The 21,301-nt window shown below is 38.5% G+C and overlaps 1 protein-coding gene across 2 annotated transcripts in view; it reads right to left on the minus strand.

Annotated features, from left to right (window-relative positions):
* Nucleotides 1-5,525: 5,525 nt before the first annotated feature.
* The window catches only part of DAZL (deleted in azoospermia like), a 48,362-nt gene continuing 32,586 nt past the window's right edge, over nt 5,526-21,301 (minus strand). For both annotated transcript variants that reach the window (XM_063323908.1, XM_063323907.1), the window contains 10 exons: nt 19,062-19,196; nt 18,680-18,771; nt 17,259-17,310; nt 13,283-13,349; nt 12,820-12,953; nt 11,326-11,403; nt 10,413-10,463; nt 7,913-8,017; nt 7,057-7,155; nt 5,526-6,308 (listed from right to left, as the gene is read on the minus strand). In XM_063323908.1, the coding sequence (XP_063179978.1) occupies nt 6,255-6,308; nt 7,057-7,155; nt 7,913-8,017; nt 10,413-10,463; nt 11,326-11,403; nt 12,820-12,953; nt 13,283-13,349; nt 17,259-17,310; nt 18,680-18,771; nt 19,062-19,100 (771 nt within the window). In that variant the 5' untranslated portion in view covers nt 19,101-19,196 and the 3' untranslated portion in view covers nt 5,526-6,254. The remainder of the gene's footprint in view (nt 6,309-7,056; nt 7,156-7,912; nt 8,018-10,412; nt 10,464-11,325; nt 11,404-12,819; nt 12,954-13,282; nt 13,350-17,258; nt 17,311-18,679; nt 18,772-19,061; nt 19,197-21,301) is intronic.

The raw sequence follows: 21,301 nt of genomic DNA on the forward strand, positions 1-21,301 counted from the left end.
ATCTGTTTTTAAAACCTGTTAACAGAATTGCACTTGTAATTAACGAAACTACCACCAACTTCCTAAGTGAACAAGTATTTCTGTGCCTGGCTGTCTCCTAAGTCAGGGAATAACCACTGCAACAGTGCTACAAGCACAACTGACAAGGTGAGTTTTATGAAAGCTATTGTAACTTTCAAAGGGAAAGACCACACAGACTTATTTCCCTGTCAAAAACAGATGAAGTCCAGCATTTACAGGAACTGTCTTATCAATAAAGATCTGTTGTCGCAACATTTTTCTTTAGAAGATCAGCAAGTAAGTTGCTTAACAATGTATACAGATCTCTACTCTAGTGAAAGCAGAATCAGGAGCACTAAGCAACCTCAATTAGCACTCCTAACATTTAGTGCTGTAATGGCAACTTCTACCTGCACAAGTGAAACATCTAACAAAAAGACCTACTTTTTTTTTTCTTTAAAAAAAAATAATTTACTCTTGTATTTTATGCAAACCAATTCTGCCTATTTACTCAAAATAAAGGTAAGTAACCCCCTTAACTTCAGGGACAGTAAGGGAAATCTTACAATGTAAGGTTTGGTATATGTATGTACAAATACATAGACACACACACATATATAAATACACACACAAACATATATGTATATATATGTATATATATGCTACACATACGTACCTTGCCCACCGTTTTCAGTTTAATTGCTGTTGGACATCTAACTGCAGGATGATGTTTTTACGTAGCACTGCACGCCAGAGCCCTCTAATGGCTATAGTGAAAATATCACCTGTAGCAGACTTGAAACCCACCTGCAAATCACAGGGCGGTTGCTCAGTGCGATTGGGTATTGATTGTCCTACGAATCCTGACAAGTCTGAAGAGGATTTTCTCCCAGTAATTAAAAATACTACCGTCAGAGATTTCCACCCTAGTAGGTACGTAAGAGAAGATACTTTAAGGGTCTGTCTCAAAGCTTTGCAGGGAGAAAATTAGAAGGGCCAAAGCCCAACTAGAACTTAATTTGGCTACTGCCATAAAAGACAACAAAAAATGTTTCTATAAATACATTAACAGGAGGGCTAAGGAGAATCTCCATCCTTTATTAGATGTGGGGGGAAACACAGAGACCAAGGATAAGGAAAAGGCTAAGGTACAAATACCTTCTTTGCCTCAGTCTTTATAGTAAAACCAGTTTTCTTCAAGTACCCAGCCCCTGAGCTGGAAGACAGGGGTGGGAAGCAGAATGAACTCTCCATATAATCCAAGGGGAAATGGTTAGTGACCTGCTTACAGCACTTAGACACACAAGGCACTTTTCATCATTTATCAGCAGTCCTAGCTAACTGGAGAGGTCCCAGTTGAGTGGAGGTTACAAATGTGACACCCATCTGCCAACAGAGGCCAGGAGGATCGAGGGAACCACGGGCCTGTCAGTCTGACCTTAGTGCCAGGGAAGGTTATGGAGCACATTACCTCGAGCGCCGTCACGCAGCACATACAGGACTCGACCAGAGCCAGTCAGCATGGGTTCACAAATGGCAGGTCCTGCTTCACTAACCTGATCTTCTCTGACAGGGTGACCCGCTTAGTGAACGAGGCAAAGTCTGCAGATGTTGTCTACCTAGACTTTAGTAAAGCCTTTGACAGAGTTTCCCACAGCATTCTCCTGGAGAAACTGGCTGCTCATGGCTTGGACGGGAGCACCTTTTGCTGGATAAAAAACTGGCTGAATGGGCAGGCCCAAAGAGTTGTGTGAGCGGAGTTAAATCCAGCTGGTAGCTAGTCACAAGCAGTGCTTCCCAAGGCTTAGTACTGGAGACAGTTCTCTTTGGTATCTTTATCTAAATCATCTGGACAAAGGGATCAAGTGCACCCTTAGTAAGTTTGCAGACAAGGCCAAGTCAGGCAGGTGTTCATCTGCTCAAGGGAAGGAAATTTCTACAGAGGGATCTGGACATGCTGGATCAGTGGGCGAACACCAATGGTATGAGAATCAACAAGGTAAAGTGCTGGGTCCCACACTTGGGTTACAACAACCCCAAGCAGAGCTACAGGCTGGAAAGGCACCTGGCAGAAAAGGACCAGGGGATGTTGGTTGACAGCAGCTGTGTGCCCAGGTGGCCAAGAAGACCACCATCAGAAACAGTACAGCCAGCAGAACTAGGGAAGCGGCCATCCACCTGTACTCAGCACTGATGAGGCTCCACCTCAAATACTGTGTTCAATTTTGGGCCCCTCACTATAGGAAAGACTTTGATGTGCTGGAGCACGTCCAAAGGAGAACAAAAACTGGTGCAGGGTGTAAAGAACAAGCCTTGTAAGGAGCAACGGAGGGAACTGGGGCTATTTAGCCTGGAGAAAAGGAGGCTGAGGGGAGACCTCATCATGATCTACAATTACCTGAAAGGAGGTTGTAGCAAGGTGAGTATCAGTCTCTTCTCTCAAGTAACAGGCAATAGGAGAAGAGCAAACTGCCTGAAGTTGCACCAGGGCAGGTTTAGGTCAGGCATTAGAAAAATTGCTTCACTTAAAGGGTTGTCAAGTATTGGAACAGGCTGCCCAGGAAGTGATCGAGTCACTATCCCTGGAGGTATTTAAAACACATGATTTAGTGCTAGATGGGGTAGTATTAGGTTAACAGTTGGGCTTGATGATTTCAAAGGTCTTTTCCAACTGAAATGATTCTATGATTCATTATTCTATCACCTGCCTTAATATCCTCCTCAAAGGCAAGTACACAGAAGTTCACACTACTGCAAAAAAACTCTGATTTTATTCACAGCAGCTAAAACCACAACAGGCACCAGGGCAACATAAACAACTTCATAAACTCAGCTGGTGCCTTCTTTCTTTAAAAAGTTACAGGGATAGTGTGTCACACCCCACCCACCACCATCACCCCCAGCCCCCCAAGAAAGTTTAAAGTGAAGTTCACCATAAACTTTAGAGTAGGAATGACAAAGTATGAAATATGAATCCATCTAGGTTGTAAAGCTACTTAAGCTTTTTCTTGAGATGAACATATCATCTGGAGAAACCCTGATACTTACTGTTTGTAGCCTGGATTTTTTTTTTTTTTTTTTAAACTTTCTCAGCTACATTGAAAGTGGCAGACATTGAGGCTTTTAAGTTATACAACATCTATCCTAAAATACTGGTCTACGAAGTCATTCCTGCAAAGAATATAGACTGTATACCTGTTAGGGGACTTAAATTCTTTTCCACTGAGGCATGCAAAAGAAAATCTCATGAAATACAATTAAGGGAAAATCCTTTTGTTCCTTTGTAACATTCAAAGATCAGATCACCTTCACGTAAGAGAAAATTTAGCATCTTGGTTTAGCACACAAATACCTAGAAGGAAAAAAAAAAATTTCCACTTTGACAGGGAATTAGTGTTTGTGCCAGACAACCATTCTAATGGAGATCCAACACCACCATCTGGCTGGCTGTCTCATTCCAAGAATGCTTCTGTCAAATGGCAAAGCTTGTAAAGAGAGTATGAAAAGGCCACAGCATCAAGCAGCTCACTGGGACACTTGAAGCAAGAACCGTGAAACAAGTGTCATAGTTCTATAATACAAAGTAAATGCAAGCATTGTGTTTTGCTATCTTGTCTAAACAATTGTTTCTTTTGACAAAACACTGTCTTATTATTTAAAGGAGACTTGCATGCTCTTGGGTCACACACACAATGTATGTGCTCTGTGCAAGCGAAGGCAGATCCACAAGACCTCACTACAGCCTACGCAATTAACACAGTCCACTTGATTTAATAATACGAGAGGTACAAATTTGCAAGAAGCTCCAACTGTGTACCTATTTTGGAAATGCCTTCAGCTACAGCCATATTAAACAGATGTTTCAACTTTCTGAATGCACCACAAAAGAGATTTACCTACTGTTTTTGTGTTATGCTTATAGGGTACTTCAAAAGAACACTAAAAATGCATGTTCTTAGTTATAACTTGTTACTTTTACTGGCATATGCCACAAAGTGTACAGTTCCCAGATGGGAATAAAAAAATTAGTTTCCTACGGGTGTGAAATGGCTAACGAAACCAGCACAACATGATCTAATGGAAGAGAAAATAAATGGCAGTCATAAGGCCTGGGCTATGCATTTCACTGTGATAAGCCTTCTCAGCATGCTTGTAAGAACAGTTCATATCTAGCACCACCATCTCAAACATACTGAACAATCAACTCGCTCACCAGATGGTCCTACGAGTAACACTTGGTCAAATAAACATAAAATATGCACTCAATGAAGATATCTTCTGTTTTATCTCTTCTTTTGGTGTTGAGACTCTTCAATGAGAACTATAGACAGACACTTTGTGTTTTCTTATAGCTACAGCATAAAGCCTCAAATACATTCCAGGGCAATCAAGCCAACTAGAACATTAAGCGAAAATGAAGTTCCCATTTGCAAAGAAACAATTACCTTTATCAATAAACTGGCATCACAGCTTTAACAGCCCGAGAAGGCTGTTTAGGTACTTCAAAGTTGCAAAGGAAAGGTTCCTGATAGTCAGAAAACTCTAGATTTATTCTTTTTTAAAAACCATTGAGTTTAACTGTGTAAGATTAAAAAGAACACTTATAAAGAAGCTGGTAACACAGAAGTAAAGTATAATCAAGCTACTATCTTTAAAACAGTAGTCTGGGAAAAACATGGCAAATTGGTATTATGGGACCACTTAACACAGTTATCTTTAGAGACATGGAACAGTCTGAGCAGAGAACAGGTTATCAGCTTGGCTTTTTCAGATCAATTTGTATTATCAGAACACCGGTACAATTCTGCAAAAAGCATTATTTCTATTTCCCTCTCCTCCCACCCTACCCCCCCTTAACATTCTATCCAGAACACTCCTGAGAAGCAGTCCTTAGGCATTTTTTATGCTGCAGCCATATTCCCTTAAATGTGCAGGTCAGTAGCAACTCAGTTCCCCTGACATCACACATTTGACTAACCTCTACATCTGGGTAAGCCCCTTTTAGGCCGTTACTACTTCTAAACCTTCCAGAAATTTGAAGCAGGACATGCAATCCTATTCAAACTCATGTATACATTCTCAAAAAAAGAGGCATGATTTCATTTTCAGTCTAGAGAGGTTGACGTGTTGGGAGTAGGAGAAGAAAAGCAAACTAAAACACAACATATATGCAAGACTCAATACAGTCCTCAGTTCTACTCTTTCAAAGCTGCAGCTAACTACTACAAAATCAAGGTTGTTTACCATGAATTTATAGTAAGTGGAATTCTCATATAGGATAATAAATCTTCAATAGCTTCAACAAATCTTTATTATGCTGTATGACTTTCTCAAGGTAGCATAAAAATTAATTACTGTTATATTAGCGCGTCACTAGAAGTTTCAGAAGCCAAGTCAAAATAAAAATTTATTTTAATTGTTTCAAAACACACGACTAAAATCTACATAATTATTAAAATAAGCTTACATATACTCTTTGATTAACAGTTTGCATCACACAAAGACATATTTTAAATGCAGTATTTTCCTCACAATTTTAACATACAGGTATTGCTAAAATTTTTCAAGTAAAAAAAGCACACTCTACTGAGTAGCCAATACAGCTAATTACGTTCTTGCATCTTAAGTTACATATTGGAATTTTAGGATTCTCTTAATTACTTTCCCAAAACTAATAATGATGCTCAAGACTGCAGGTACATAAACTGTCATTAATGAATATAACCACATTTGATTATGTAGCTTAAAGACAACCAGGACTTAAAGGGCTTCAGTTGAGTTACAACTTGATGTCTTCTGTTCCACTGATTAAGAACTCCATTTTAAAATACAACCTCTTAGGCAAGTAACTGCTTCCATTTCTAAACTGCAAGAGGTAACTGGTCAGTGTTAGTCACTTAAATTGTGGTTTAAGAAAAACTAAGTGTAACATGCAAACTGTACCTTAAAGCTCAGAAGAAAATCCACATGCAGCAAACAAACTGAGAGTGTTTTTCTCATACAAACTCTTTAACATTTCAGTTAGTTATCAGAAGAAGCATGCAAACAATTAATAAAACCTGGAAGTTTGTCAACTATTACAACTTTAAACTTCAAACTACTCAAGCAAAACAAACTGTATTGGAACAGGCAGAACAAGAACACAAACTTCAACTGGAAGCAACTTTTTGAAAACTGTTATGCTGCGTGTATTGCTAAACTGAACTGTAGTAACATCAAGTTAATGAATTTAGATACTTTGAAGTCTTTGTTGATCAAACACTTTTGAGTACTGCTCTTCCTTTTCTGAAGTGATGCGCCTTCCTCTCCTGGAACGGGATAAGAGAAGACAGGAAAAAATTTTTCTAGCTAATAATCAGAATGAGGCAACTGAATTTTCATGAAAGTTATCTCAAGACCTTTATACTCTATTTAACACCCTCCAAAACTGATAAATACAGCCTCTGTATTCCTGCTTCAGAGTACATATGCCTAGGTCACATGTCTGTCCTTTGAAAAAAGGAAGCAAAGTCTTAAATATAACATTAATAAAAACCAAAAGTTAAACACTGCTTGGAGTGTAATCAGAAACTGCAGTCCTACGAAGACTGAACGCATACAGCAAAAATACCGTTACCAGCTACCAACCTGGACTACAGTTTATTGGTTAAAGCATAGGTATTTTACACAAAGTATGGAGAGCCACCATCCACAGTGGCAGTTCACTGGTGTAAAGACTACCACGGCTCGAACCCAACATCCCCTAGGATGTAAAACTAGGGAGTAACCCACTGCCCTTTCAGCAATTTGTTATTGAGAAGTGATTAGCCAGTCTCATGCTCTAAATATCCACAAGCTGACTGTTCAGCAATTTTTTTATGCAGTTTTGCTTAAACCCACTGAACCCAATTTCAGCACTTGTTTCCAGCATTAAGCAACTGAGAGCCAAACCCATACATCTGAGAGTACGTACAAGAAAAAATTCAAATGGCATCCCTTCATCTTTATGGTACCTGTAGGTGAACAAACTGAAGGTGAGCTGTGTTCTAGGGATTTAATTTTGCTTTCACTACGTACCTTGAAGTAGTCTTCTTGTGATACAAAGGTGTTCCTCAAACGGTTCTCAGGATTAAACAAACAGGATACTACTGTTTGTATGCTCCTGTCCACAGACTTCTGAAATACAGTTATAGGTACATCTACAACAATACTGATTTTCTTAGTTAGGCCACTACTAGCGATGAAAGCATGTCACAGGGTTTACTCTGCATTCAGGATTCCTCTCAACTACGTTATGCTCCCTGAGCATTTTGTCTTTTTTTTTTTTTTTTACATCTTTTAATCTTGCTAACTGATTATCACCCTTAGATGTTAACAACGTAACAGTTCTGACCAATGACACACCAGTTCAGTTGGGGAATAGGCTGACAGATGAAAAATGAAGTCTCAATTAGAAAATTCAATTCAGAGTCAACTGTTGGCTAAACTGGGGTCACCTTCCACAAAAGAAAGTGAAGAAGGGAGTAAAACATTACCGATTCAGATGCTTGAAGCTTAAAATAAATCTGTGTAAGACAGCAGGCAGTGCTATCTAACCTTTTTTAGTACCTGCAATTCCCCTTGTAATTCTCAGCAGATTAAGTAAAGCCTTGTCACTTAAAAACATTATTGTACTTAATGAAGTAGAACACGTATTTTATACAGACCTCAGCACTACAGACAAGCACTACTAATAGTTTCAAGGAAACATGTGAGGCTGCTGAAGTTATACACAGACATTGGACACAGTGGATTGAGTTGCTACTTTAGCCAGTTGCTCTAACCTTAATTTCTATGATACTGGTCAGAGACCCTCTTCATGTAATCCTCACATGCAAGTTTCTGGGAATAGTATTTATGACAAAAAACATTAAAGCTTTGAGAAAGTACTTACCTTCTGTGGACTGTTAGTAGACGACTGTGTGGGCTCTGGGACAACACATTCTGTCTGTATAAGTTCTGGATCCTCAGTGCAGTGATAGCTTACTGAAGTATAAACCTGTATAGTTTTTTAAATATTGCAGTGTTTCAGTAACGCTGGGCAAACAGGCACAGTTGTGCTGTCATTGGTCCTCACCACCACTTTATCTTCACGCTTTTGATAAAAGTTTCACAAGTGGGGAAAATGCTGTACAATGTTCTATCAAGACAGTTCTACTTCCTTCCAAAGAGGATATATTCTAGTTAGTGTCTCTTCTCCCCACTGTAATCACTCTTGAGATCAGCTCCTCAACCTACTTCCTCCATGTATGGCTTTTGCTGTCAAGCATATTGAGCAATAAAGGCGTTCACTGAGAATTTGAGACAACCAGCAAGAAAATTCAAGAGATTAAACACCAAAATCAAATGAAGGAGGGGGAACCAAAACATCTACCATCACCGCCCTTCCAAGAAGTTGCTTTTCTCTGTACAGTTTCTTTCTTATTTTAAGCTTCCTTCATGCTAATATACTATATTTTAAGATGTAAAATGGTCTAGAAAAGCAAAAGACATTTTACAGCCTTTAAAAAAAAAAAACAACACAAAACCAAAACACTCCCCACTTCCCTCTGCTTACAGTGCAGTGTTGCAATTGGCAATCCAATGAAGGGTTTAATCACAATAGCAAAGAGCCTGATAAAGCAGTTACTCTTTATGGAAAGATCTTTCCAGAGAGGACTGGTAGGCTTTACAGCTAATTTTACCAGGATTTCTATGTCAGGTTTAAGCATTCTCACTTTTCAGGGGTGAATTTATCAACTCCCCCCCAAAGTAGTCACATTTACCCAGACTTGACTGTAGTTTTCAGTTTCTTGCAACATCACTCTTAAAGATGTTATTTGTGATTACTCACAGCAACTACAAGGTGTACCACCTGACACTCCCAAAAGCCCCTGAACACTGCACTGTCATTTCAAACTGGCAATATCGTGAGATACGGAAGCCTAGAGGGTTAGCAGACTATTTCTTTCTGCGCACCATCCCTAACCATCAAAAGGTATTTCATATCTGACCTCATCGCAACTGGGGCATTCCATTTATGAATGGAAATTACGATTATCCACCAAACAAATAGGTAGATAATAAAGCAGTAGACTGAAGGATGAAGTTTCCTATCTCCTTATGTGCCTGTCCTCTTTTGAGTCCGTAAAGCATGACAACGTCGCTTAACCAAGATAGTTCCAGAAAAGTTGTCGGCTTGCAAGCAATCAATCTGCAGTAAGTAATCAAGCTTAAAATGTCTAATGAGAACCATCATGCACACCTACTCTAAAAACTCTTTGTCTTGCTACCATTTAATTGCTAATAGATATACTGCAGCTGGTTCATGTTCATGGATGTTATTCAACAAAAATTATTTCAAGCCAACAGGGTAATCAGTATTCTAGTGACTTCTGAACTCTTTTGAGTCCGTTTCTTCCCCCAGTAAAGCAAAGATAATTCTCACCAACAGAAATACAGACTCCCCATTAAAAAAAAAAAAGGCTGCTTCTCTACTGAGAAGCTCTAAGTAAAGCTTAGTACACATGACTGGAAGTGAGCAGGAATAAAGTATTTTTCTAATATGATCAGAGACAGAGTTATCAGATGCATGCAGGCAACAACCTATACACACATAAAGTTCCATTTTCTCCATACACACACACACCCCCCCCATTTACCTTCCACACATTATACAGACATCTGCTGGGAATTAGCCTGAAAGAAATACTGTTCAGAAGAAAATTAAGTATTACAGCTTTTAAATACCTAATAGAAGCCGTATTCAATAAATACAACATTATACCTAAAGAACATAGAAATGCCGAAGATGCAAGTTTAAGTTCCAAAACTGTTAAAGAAATACACAGCATTTTTTCCTCTCTTGTGGATGTCACAGAAAACAAGTAATTTCTTTAGAAGCCATCAGCACCATCTACAGTTTGTAGCAGACTGGCAAATCATTTAAAAAAAAAAAACAGTTGAAAGGAGCCAAAAAAAAGTAATCAGTATTTCCAAAGCAGAGTATTTTGAGGCTTTTTAACTTTTAAAAAGGTTTGGAACAATGAACAGTAATATTAAACAGATTTTTATGACTCAGGATTGTGCATCAGGTCACCACTTAATTTTCTTTCAACTTTTCATGAAAAACCAGTTCTGTACATGTTGAAGTTCCAGAATTCTGTGACCAAAACATATGGAATAACACCATAAAACAGGCAGTTCTGTTTTGCCAGGCAGCTCCTAAAAAAAGCACCATGTCAGTAGGAAGTCCTAAACAATTACCTACTCTGTCAGCAGCTACAGATTTGTATAGACCAGATTACATACCGATCCAAAACAACAGTTTGATTTTTTTTTTAAAGTATCAAGTTTTCAGAATAGTGTGCTAACGGAGAAGACAAAATTCCAAAAGTTTAAATTGGTAGACTTACCGGAGGCATAACGTAATTTCTTTGCTCCCCAGCAAGCCATTGTGGTTGAACCTTAAACAAGAATTGGACAAGAACCAGCTTTTATTCATTCATTTCCAACACAGGCAAGTTAACTGCTCTTTAAAAGCATTTATAACATTTCGTGTCTGGATTTTTCATTAAACAGTAGTTCACATTCTTCTGTCCAGCAAGATAGCTTTTTCACATGTACCTCACAGTGTTTAGCACAAGTTCATCCACGAATTCAATTACCTCCTTACTCTTCTCATTCCAAGTTTAAAAAAATTAAAATAAGATTTTTAAAGATCAGGAAAATAAGGGGAATCATATCAGCCACACTGAAAACATCTCAACCTCTAGTTATTTCCAGTTACTAAACTACTTCTAGTTTAGTTTCAATAACAGGACTCACTCACACATTTCACTTATGAGTTCAAAAAAATCACTATCAGCTAAATGCCTTCCCAGGCATTTTTAGAGCTCAAGAGCACATCCCCTCTCTATATACATCCCATATTTATATCGTCTAATATGACTCAGTGATTCAGTTTTAAGTAACTAACATCAACTGCCCACACTACAGCATGTACAAATGCAAAGCTCCTTCCCACTGAGGAAAAAGTATTACTGATCCATGTAAGTTTTGCTAATTTGGAAGTTGTTTTATCATTGCATATTTTAAAAAAATCAAACTAAAAAAGAATATGCAAAGTTATTTATGTATTAGAATAAAAATATCACCAATTTTGTTTGGGGTTTCCCCCCCCCGCCCCCATGAAGCAGGAGCTGAAGAGAAACAGAACTCACAGAAAAAGAAACACAGAAAGATAAAACTCTGGTTAACACTGTTCATTCCATTCAAGTCTTGCCAGGTATCAAACACCCTTTCTGTTGCTACTTAAGAATTACATACCTGATAGTTGTAGGCTGGCTGATATCCTACAGGGACTTGCTGCTGTATCAATACAGCCGGTGAACTGTATGGGTATGTCTGCAAAATAAAGCTTTTTTAAAAACACAACTTTGAAGCAAGATAAAAAGATATTTGTAAAGGTATTTATGAAGTCAGAAGCACATTTTTAGAAATATGTAGTCACATTATTACTTCAATTCCTGTTTTAGACTAGCTTAATTATTTAAAAGCAACTTTACAGATTTACCATGGCGCTTCAGCACTTCAGGCACTAAAAATCTCAAGTGGAATTCTAAACTATTACATATCTAAAAATCCCACATCTGCTTGTAGCTGATCTTTAAGTTGTTTCAGAAGTACAACTCCCCTCATGAACTTTCTAAAGTAGACCCGAAACAGACCAACTACCATGAAATAATGGACTATTGCCTGAGGATCGGTTTTTTAAGTCAAAGGCAAGCCAAGTATTACAATTCAGAAAGTTTCCAAGCATTTCTTCTCTGCAAGTATTTTGACACACAGTGTTAACCCGGAACCTTCTCAGCTTCTTCAGCTAATAGTTAAGGCACATCCCAGCATTTAAGAGACCAGGTCCTCCTATGCTATTTCGCTGTCCCAATAGAGAATCAGCAAGAGTATTACTATCAAGCTCCCTGCCTTAGAAAAGAAGTATTTGTGAGTCACTGCAGTCTGCTCATCTTCATTTGCTTAAGAAAATATACAAAACAGAATCAGTTTGCAATTAATATTGTTCTGTTGTATTGCCATATCATACAGGGTTAATACAGGAAGAAACTATAATTTGGAAACCCTTCTATTCACAGGACAGGACTCATAACAAGGCCAGAAGTACTCTGCCTACACCTCAGTAGAAATGCTCATTGAAGTACCAATAAAGGGATGTCCTGTAGGCATAACGTACTGGTCACAGCTGTTAACAGCAGATGCCATCACAAAGTGTTCTTACAAACACACAACAGCAGTTTAGAAACAAGAATTTATTTGGCTAGGAGGATTAAAAAAGAAAAAAGAATTATTACAGCCAACTTCCAGTTCCATACTTGTTTTAAAAAATACATTTTAAAGTTTGTGGTTTATTTTGAGGCAGGGCAGCAGTATATTAAATATCTGGATGCATTTGATTTGTGCAGTGTATCTGTCAAGATAAACTTAAAAACAAGATCACTTAAGAATTGTTACATAATTAGATCTTAGTTCTACCTTCAACAGTTTTCTCATTCCCAAAATGCAAATTATCTCCCTGTCTTTTGTTTTTTTATAAAGAGATCACATCAGTGAATAAATTTTTCAAAGTTGTTGGCATTCTTTTGAAGTGGTTTGAAGTTGGGTGCTTCTTATTCGATAAAGTAACATGAAAACAAGCAGGTATGGTAAGACTGAAATCTCAATACATATTCCTGAAGTTGTATGTGCTTGCACCTTCAAAAAATATCTAATTATGACTGAAAAAATCAGTGGCATGAACAGCCTTACCTGAACATACTGTGTTACTGGGCTCATTACAGCTGGAGGCTGCATGTATGTCTCTGTATTTTGATTACCCCATACACTATGGAACTGTGGTGCGGGAGGATTGAAGACTAAAGGTCTGGGATGCACATAAGAACCTTGTTTTAAAGGAACGAAAAAATAAAGTATTAAGACATTTTCACATGTATTTCATTAATAATCAGAATTCAAGCTGCAGAAAAACTTAGTGTTTTGACTCTTAAATTTAACTCAACACTATCTGTATTGTGCTACTAACCTGAGTTTTATAATCAAAACTGTCCAACATCACACAAGTAGTGAGGTCATAAAATTCAGAACTGAAGTTTAATTGCAATATACATATTACATCAGATAAAGAGGATTTGCAATGTTAACGTATAATTAAGAAAAAACAAATTGGCAATATATACTTGTAGTATGAACAAGATTTTTTATATTTACTTACACAAGTTTTGCTGCTTTCTAATTGCTGGCCCCAGTTTCAGCTTTTTGCCATGGAAGTTGATTTGTGACTGAAAAACAGGTTATTCTGTAAGCTGGGGAATCTGTGAGTGGTTTGCTTTATTTTTAAAGAGACTGTACTCTGCTTCTACAATGCAGTATCATCAACTCACACAGGTTCAACAGCCTCTGTTCTCCTCTCCTACCTCAACACCTTAGACCTTTTAACTTTAGTTTCCTGCAATGCTCTCAGCATACCTGTTTGCCCACTCACTGACTCTCCAAACCTGTTATATATCACTTGCCTTAAAAGCAACATGCACTACTAGTAGTTTGCAACTACATATTAGCTGACTGTCATCCTTCTGGTTTTATACACAGATTCAAACTATTCTTGCCTCTGTAAGAATATTACTGTGGAGTGACCATAATCTAGGTTCCCTTGAAACCCTATTTACATCATCACTTACCTTCCTTCCCAAACTTCCTAACAGGCTTCACTAACATGTTAGAGGCTGTCCACCTACTATTAAAGGAAATGGAAGGCTGTAGCATGCAGGTAAACAGTAGTGCTTAGACTATATTCTCTCTAGAGAAATTTTCACATGCATTCCTTCAGAACATCCGACAAACACGCTGCTACTTTGCAACGTTTTTGGCCAAAGCATCTATGCAGCACACAGACTAATCAAGGAAGAGTGAAACTGAAATATGGTTCACATGTTCTTTAAAGACACAAACCCAGGAATACAAGCATCTGAAAGACTTGCAAAACAGGGCTGGAAGCACTCTTAAACAGTCTGCAAATGCCTGAGGCACGCATAACATCATTCTGCAAGTTCTGCCCAAATGCTAGCTTACACAGAAGGCAGGATTTCAGGCTACCCATGATTGATTACTGCTTTGCCAGCACAGTAACAGGGGCCATGACAAAAGCACACAAGAATTTCAAGCGCCTTCCCTCCCTGCAGAAGTTGAATTCTGTGTTCTTCAGCAAAACTGCTTAGTTTGAAAACTAGAACATTCACCAATGTATGTAGGCCAAAATGGCACCACAGCATCCTTACACTTCAAGGTCTAGTTGGACTGACTGTAGAAGAGGGCCTGTAAGATTTTGTTCTCTGTAAGATTACAGTTAAAGCCTGGAGTATAAGGAAGCTGCTTTAATGCATGATTTAAGCAGATTAATATTTATTCAGGTACTAAGGAACTTCTCCACACAAAACTCCCAAAAGAGAATTCACCTTTGGGTCTGATCTCACATTCTCCGTCAAGATGGTGACAAGAAACACATTTACCTACCTATGAAAATGTGTATAGCACATATGACGCTACCTAAAGTAGGTACTCTGTTACAGTTCAGAGGGCTACATTGAGATTTACAAATGCTTTACACATCAGAAGTGAAAGATTTTTTTTTACCCCAACTAAAATTTAGTACCAAGTATGAAAATCAGTATTAGATGCAGATACACAGTCCATCTAGATTCAGTCTTATGCAAGACTAAGGACTTGCCTGCTTCAGAAGAAAATACGCAGTCTGCAATCTTAACAGACACCCCACTAAGTTTTTTTCCCCCCATTTCTGCGAAAGAGTGCTTTGAACATATAAGAGCAACTTTACTGTTGATTGTAGAAATAAGCAAAATAAGTAGAATAAGAGTGATATTAAAAAAATGTCTTATGTGATCATCTTATCATGCTGATAAAAGAGAATAAAGTAAGATGTGGGTGGAAAAAAAAGATGAAATACCCTGACCAGCTTGACAGGTGCCTTTTTTTTTTATTGACCCTGCAATCCTGTTGTGCCCGGAACCATGCAACCACCTTTTCCACCTGGGCAACAAGAGCTCTTGGAAGACAGGCCTCCCCTCAAAGCAGAAGGTAGCTTTCTGTTCTGAACCACGAACGGATTCACTGTGGACCAGAGTGCAGTTACAAATGGAATCAGACTTAAATCAGAATAAAAATACTTTCAGGTTGCACAAAGTTACAGAGCTAGGGAGATAAACATAGGCATCTAGGGTGATTCTAACCACGGAGAGACTCTGTGTTGTTCATTTACATAAAGCATTGTGACCACTCAGTACAGATAAAGCCTGAAATGGTTTAGTGAGATGATCTCAGCTATTGACTTGACCTCTAAAATGCAGATGTTCATTCTTTCCCTTTTTCCATCCCTGCCAGAAGCCAACAGCTGTGTAAGGTGACTTCTATATGGATGTGCTTCTTCCTGACAAGGTACAATAATTTGTACTGCCTGTACACCTGAAATCTGCACTGAGAAGAAAACGTGCCATATACCTACGTGTCTTGCAAGATGTCTGATATACAAAATCACATCAGTGAGCACTACATTAACAGAGATACACTGAAAGCTTTTAGTTTCAAAGAAATGCACGCAAATTCAGCAATGTACATGGCTCAAACAACAATGTTACTGAAGGTCTCTGCAGACATTGTTGCCTCAGACCAAGCATTCCACAGTGATCTAGTACAATAAATGTAACCCATGCTGAAAAAAAATATTCTCATACAGAGTCTGTTGCTCAATACAGCAGTATTTTCATCCGCATACCATGAGAGTTAAAGAACAGTAAGCTTCTGAAATCTTTTGGTGAGAATGAAGAATCCCCTACTGGAGTTTCACCACTCTCCACTTTGTTCAAACATGTTCTCTTCCCCCTTAAGATGGACATAAGTCCTCAGCACAAGAAGGTCATGGACCTGTCAGAGCAGGTCCAGAGGAGGGCCAAGAAGATGAAGGGCTGGAGCAACTCTCTTATGAGGACAGGCTGAGAGTCAGGGCTGTTCAACCTGGAGAAGAGAAGGCTCCGGAGACACCTTGTAACAGCTTTCCAGTATCTGAGGGGGGCCTACAAGAAAGCTGCAGAGGGACTTCTTACAAGGACATGTAGTGATAGGACATGGGGTAATAGCTTCAAACTGGAAGAAAGTAGATTTAGATTAGATAGCAGGAAGAAATTTTTCACTATGAGGGTGGTGAGGCACTGGAACAGGCTGCCCAGGGAAGTTGTGGATGCCCTGTCCCTGGAGATGTTCAAGGCTAGGTTGGATGGGGCTTTGAGCGCCCTGCTCCAATGGGAGGTGTCCCTGCCCATGACAGGGGGGTTGGACTAGATGATCTTTAAGGCCCCTTTCAACTTAAACCACTCTATGATTCTAAACACATCTGAACATATCACAGGAACGTGTGCCTGGCACATTCATCTGTATTTGTCTTTCCAATCTACTTCCCTATCCAAGAGCTTCAGAAGCAAATGAGAGACTGTTCATCCTCCAGAGACATGGGGAGTTTTCTGAGGCAAAGACTACAGAGAGGGAAATATTTTAGTACGTGTTATTTTCACAGTTATTGCACCCATTCTGAAGTCTTAAGAGCTGTAACAGTTCTAACCCTTTATGTCCTGTATGAACTACAGGAAAACCATGAGACATGTGAACAGTTGCATCTTATAGTCAAGGAAGCTTAAAAAAAAAACACTTGTAGCATGTGTAGCATCCAAGTGCACAAATACCACAAGAGAGAAGCATAACTTCAACAGCTAAGACTAAAGTCAAAAAACTAATACTGTTCTCTATGTTACTGTTATTCCCAATAATAACACTGACAGGTCTATGTATCTGCTATAAGCACAAGGGTTTTATGACAATGATCCAATACAGAAAGCAAGCAGCCAAAACACATGAGGCTTTCAAGCATATAAATAAATGAGAATGACCAGAAATACAATGACATGAGATGTTCAAGCACACCAAGGCTAAAACTGCTTTTGTTTCTTAATTAAGTAAATATACAAGATTCTACCTACAGTAGAGATTTTAGCAAGCTCACTTTCTGGGCAGCCCTACTTTTCTTGTCCTAACTTACTCTACAGGGGACGTGACTTGGTTTCCCCTGAACACGTCTCCAGCCTTCACTTATAAACTTCTTCAGATAATTTATGCAAAGAGCTTACTTCTACTATTTTTTGAACATCCACATTCTCCAGGAAAGAGACAAATCCATACCTGAAAAGAAAGAAAGTTATTCAATAACTCAATTTTCATTTGCTTGTTAGATAAATTATTTTGAACGTGACCAATTAACAGCATACATGCCAGGTACATTATATTGCATGCCAAAAGTATCAAATAGGACACTAGTTTATGATTCAGCATGAAAATGTATTTACTGCTAACTAGCAGCATATGCCACTGGGCCAGATGAAAGGAACTGAATGCCAAATTCTAGAATAATACTAAATCAATGTAAGGGCTATTTTTCCATTTCCACTAACTCAGAAAAAAAAAAACTCCATATTACTAACTCAGAAAGTAAAAAAAAAAACCAAACCTTTTAAGATCTGAATCAAATTTTTTATTTACTACAGAGATTTGGATGAAAGCAGGCATTACAGGAACAGTGACACCAGTGCAGGAAGTGATCCTTGAAGAAGTTTTTATTTCACTGTCCCGTAGTTTATCCAGTCTATAAAATGAGTGATTTCAGAGCCTAGTTTTATCAATTGATGGAGTATGTCAATTCATTATTGATGCTCAGAATGTACACAGGCTACTAGCACAGCAGAATTCACCACGAAGACTAGCAAGGGAAACGAGGAAATAAAACATATTTCCAGCTCATGCATTACCACATATGCGTAAGAAAAAACATGGATTTCTAGGATCTCCCCACAGAATCTTATGAAAAATTGTGCTGGAATGAACCTCCAGAGGGTGAAGACTACTTCTCAAAGCAAGGATAACCCCAAACTGGGAAAGCTACCCCAGAACTCAAACTAAGGTCCTATATAGCCTTATTTAAGTGTTTTACCACAGACAACTCAGAATTTTTCTATATCCAATCCGAATTTCCTTTGCTTCAACTTTACTCACTTACTTAGTTTCACTCTTCACCCAAACGAGTTTGGTTGTTTTCTCTACAACTTATCCCTAAGTGTCAGAAGAGTGCAGTCCCGTGGCCCTGAATAAACCATCTACCCCTTCTCTTAACAAGAAACTGGAGAGAGTTCAGGGTGGTTAACTGCTGTAGCCATCAGACAAGTCCTATGGAGGAACTGTCTGCAGAAGCATCACAGAGGTTTCAAGCTTTGTTTCCACTGGTTAAGTGGAATAATAATAAAATTAAGTGACAACCCTCTCTTCCCTGAACAGACAGGATGAAGTCAGAAGAATCAGGCTGTTCTTTATACAATTATACAAATTTAGGGGCCACCTAGATTAACAGGTTTCACGGTGTTAATTCACAACAGAAAACTACAACTAGCATTAAGGCTTAAGCACATCAAGTGTGTTGCTAAATAGCTGCTCATATAATCGATGACAAATTATGTCCACATCAACAGCAACTTCAAAGAACTATTCATGTTCTGCTCACCCTTTGGAAACACCAGTTCTGTCAGTGATTATTTTCACCTCTTTCACAGTACCAAATCGTTCGAAGAAACTCCGAATATCTGCTTCATTCATCTAAAAGAAACGAAGTCTTAAACTTCTTCAAATACATTCAACTTTTTTTAACTGATTTAAAGCAGACAATACCATTTTTAAACCCATCTTCTGCTACCATAAGAACTAAAGTTACTCACCTGTTCCAAAAGTCTCTCATGACACTGCAATACCTTAAGATTGGTACACACACACATTAAAAAAAAACCCACACACACCACAAAACCAAGAACTAACCCCAGAGTTAAATTCCCCATTTCCTTCCCACTGAAGTGCCCTATTCTTATCTTAAACAATTAAAAATATAATACCCTTATATCAATTCCACCAACAAAGACGGTGTTTGGCATGATTTTTCCTTCCGGTAAAACATATCCTTGACTGGTTGTTGACAAACGGGTGTTATCCTCTGAGACACCTGCACACTGGGCCTCCACATTTGCAGACTGAAAAATTTAAACAGAAATACATATTCCAGTCAAATTATTATAGTACACTAAGATACAAGAACACCTGCATCTTCCTATAGATATAGCATGGGACAATGAATTTCAATAGCACCTTTCCAATTGCAGCAAGTACTTGCTTTAAGTAACTAGACCATTCATTGGAAAACAAGTAATTATTCTAAGCAGCTTTAAAAATTTACGTCTAGACCTAACCTAGCCTACAGTAAGTAGTAGTAGACTATATGGAGCTTTATGACCAGTGTTGCTACTACCAAACACAGAGTGAGAATGCCAACATGACTCATTTCAGAACTTTCCCAAATTCCTTTCAGATGTAAGCAAGAAATTAAATTCTGTAGTGATACGATTTCCTGTAAATTGATTATCCAATAGAATAAATTTCATCATCTTCCTGGTCAAAAGCTTTTAATACTTGAGATGCAAGTAAGCTTACAACAGCCTTAGAGCACAGGTAATAGGGTTATACTACAAGTTAGCTGTAAGAAGAGCAATCAAGACCTTAATGGAATATCCATGTTTTTCATTTTCTCAGAAAAAAAAGATTTTGTCAGTTTAACTACAACAGGAATATGAATGACTACAAACTTGTTTCCAAGTTGTCTGCACCAAAGCAGGATCTTAAGAATGCATTGCATATACAGAAGAACTGGAAAGAACATTAAGCTTATAAAGCAACTACAGTCATGATATGCTGTGCACACCCAGGCTTCAGATGCACCCTTTTGGTCGTGGAGCATTTTGTCACAACGTAGGAGTTATGGGTTTATTCAGCACAAAGGAAGATACGATGCTCCCTAAACAAACTAATTCAATATTATGTTCAGATGAACAGACCACATGCAATTCTATTTCTTGTTACTGATGCTAGCAAAGATGCCTTCCCTACTCTGAAGGGTGTTTTACCAAAGGTACGTACAACAACTAAACCACATTAGCACGACAGGTACCGCAAACTCTAGCCCCTCTCATCTTCTACCCTCCTAAATGAATGGTTCTAGCTATGTGCCATGCTTTGCCTGGCTGGTAAGAACATAAACCGCTCTTGACTAGTTCAGTGTTACTGATCCCTCTATATTAGTGCACTCTGAAACACTAATAAGGTTCTCCTTACAATTCAGCTGGTGTGGCACCATCCCTACTTCAGATACTCCAAACTTTGACTAAATCAAAGTTATCTGGTATTTTGAAACCTAGAATTTGCAATAGGTAGCATCCAATTTTCCAACATAATAATTTTCATGTTTAATGCAGCTGTGAGTGACAAGTACTCATTCAAACTGAACATCCAGGAAGGGAACGAGAAAATTACAAGAACCAAACTATATGTGTGGCACTGGTTTGCCTAGCAATTAAAACAAGGCCAAAACTAGAATTCAGCCTTCTAAATATGATTTCAGTGTATCTGAACCAAATTAACAACACACCATTACCAAAAGCCAGAGAGGGCTTGCTCCATTCCTGCACCTCCTCTGTAGTAACAGGTTCTAACACTTGTCCATTCAAATTAAGCTGCCTCAACTCAATTTGGTAGCAAGATTAACGGGAAGTGAACAGTTTTTCACCCAATTAGTATTCTGCTATTGTATAGAACTCATTAGCTTACTATGCTATCAGATGAGCACCAGATCCACCTCAGGATCAGTAGATGCAGAAGAGGAAACGGAGATGGCTTAGCCTCTTCTTCCGAGAGGCATTAAGCCATCAATTCAGTTCAAAACCACTTCATGAGGCTATACCTTAGACAGAATCTGATTCAATCACACCAAATACTGTTTCCTACACTCAATTTACTCACTGACTATGCTTCCTATTGCAAAAATCATTCCCTTCCCTTCATCCTCTAAGTCCCTCTACCCTCCAGTGAAGTTGGAAACCACAACTTCCACTGTGTTGAGTAATGATTGTGTAACAGAATATTTCTCCTGTAAACAGAGAAAGGGTAGTTCTCCTCCTTCCCTCCTGTTGTACCACTGCACAAGGAAATCAAGCCTACGTTTCACAGGAGAAAACTTCTGCAGCACTTTTCAGACAGATCCACTTCTGATCCAAGCTCATTCTGTACTTACGTAAACTCTTGCGCT

Source organism: Chroicocephalus ridibundus, chromosome 2, assembly GCF_963924245.1.
Source record: "Chroicocephalus ridibundus chromosome 2, bChrRid1.1, whole genome shotgun sequence".
In the NCBI taxonomy this organism is placed as follows: Eukaryota; Metazoa; Chordata; class Aves; order Charadriiformes; family Laridae; genus Chroicocephalus; species Chroicocephalus ridibundus.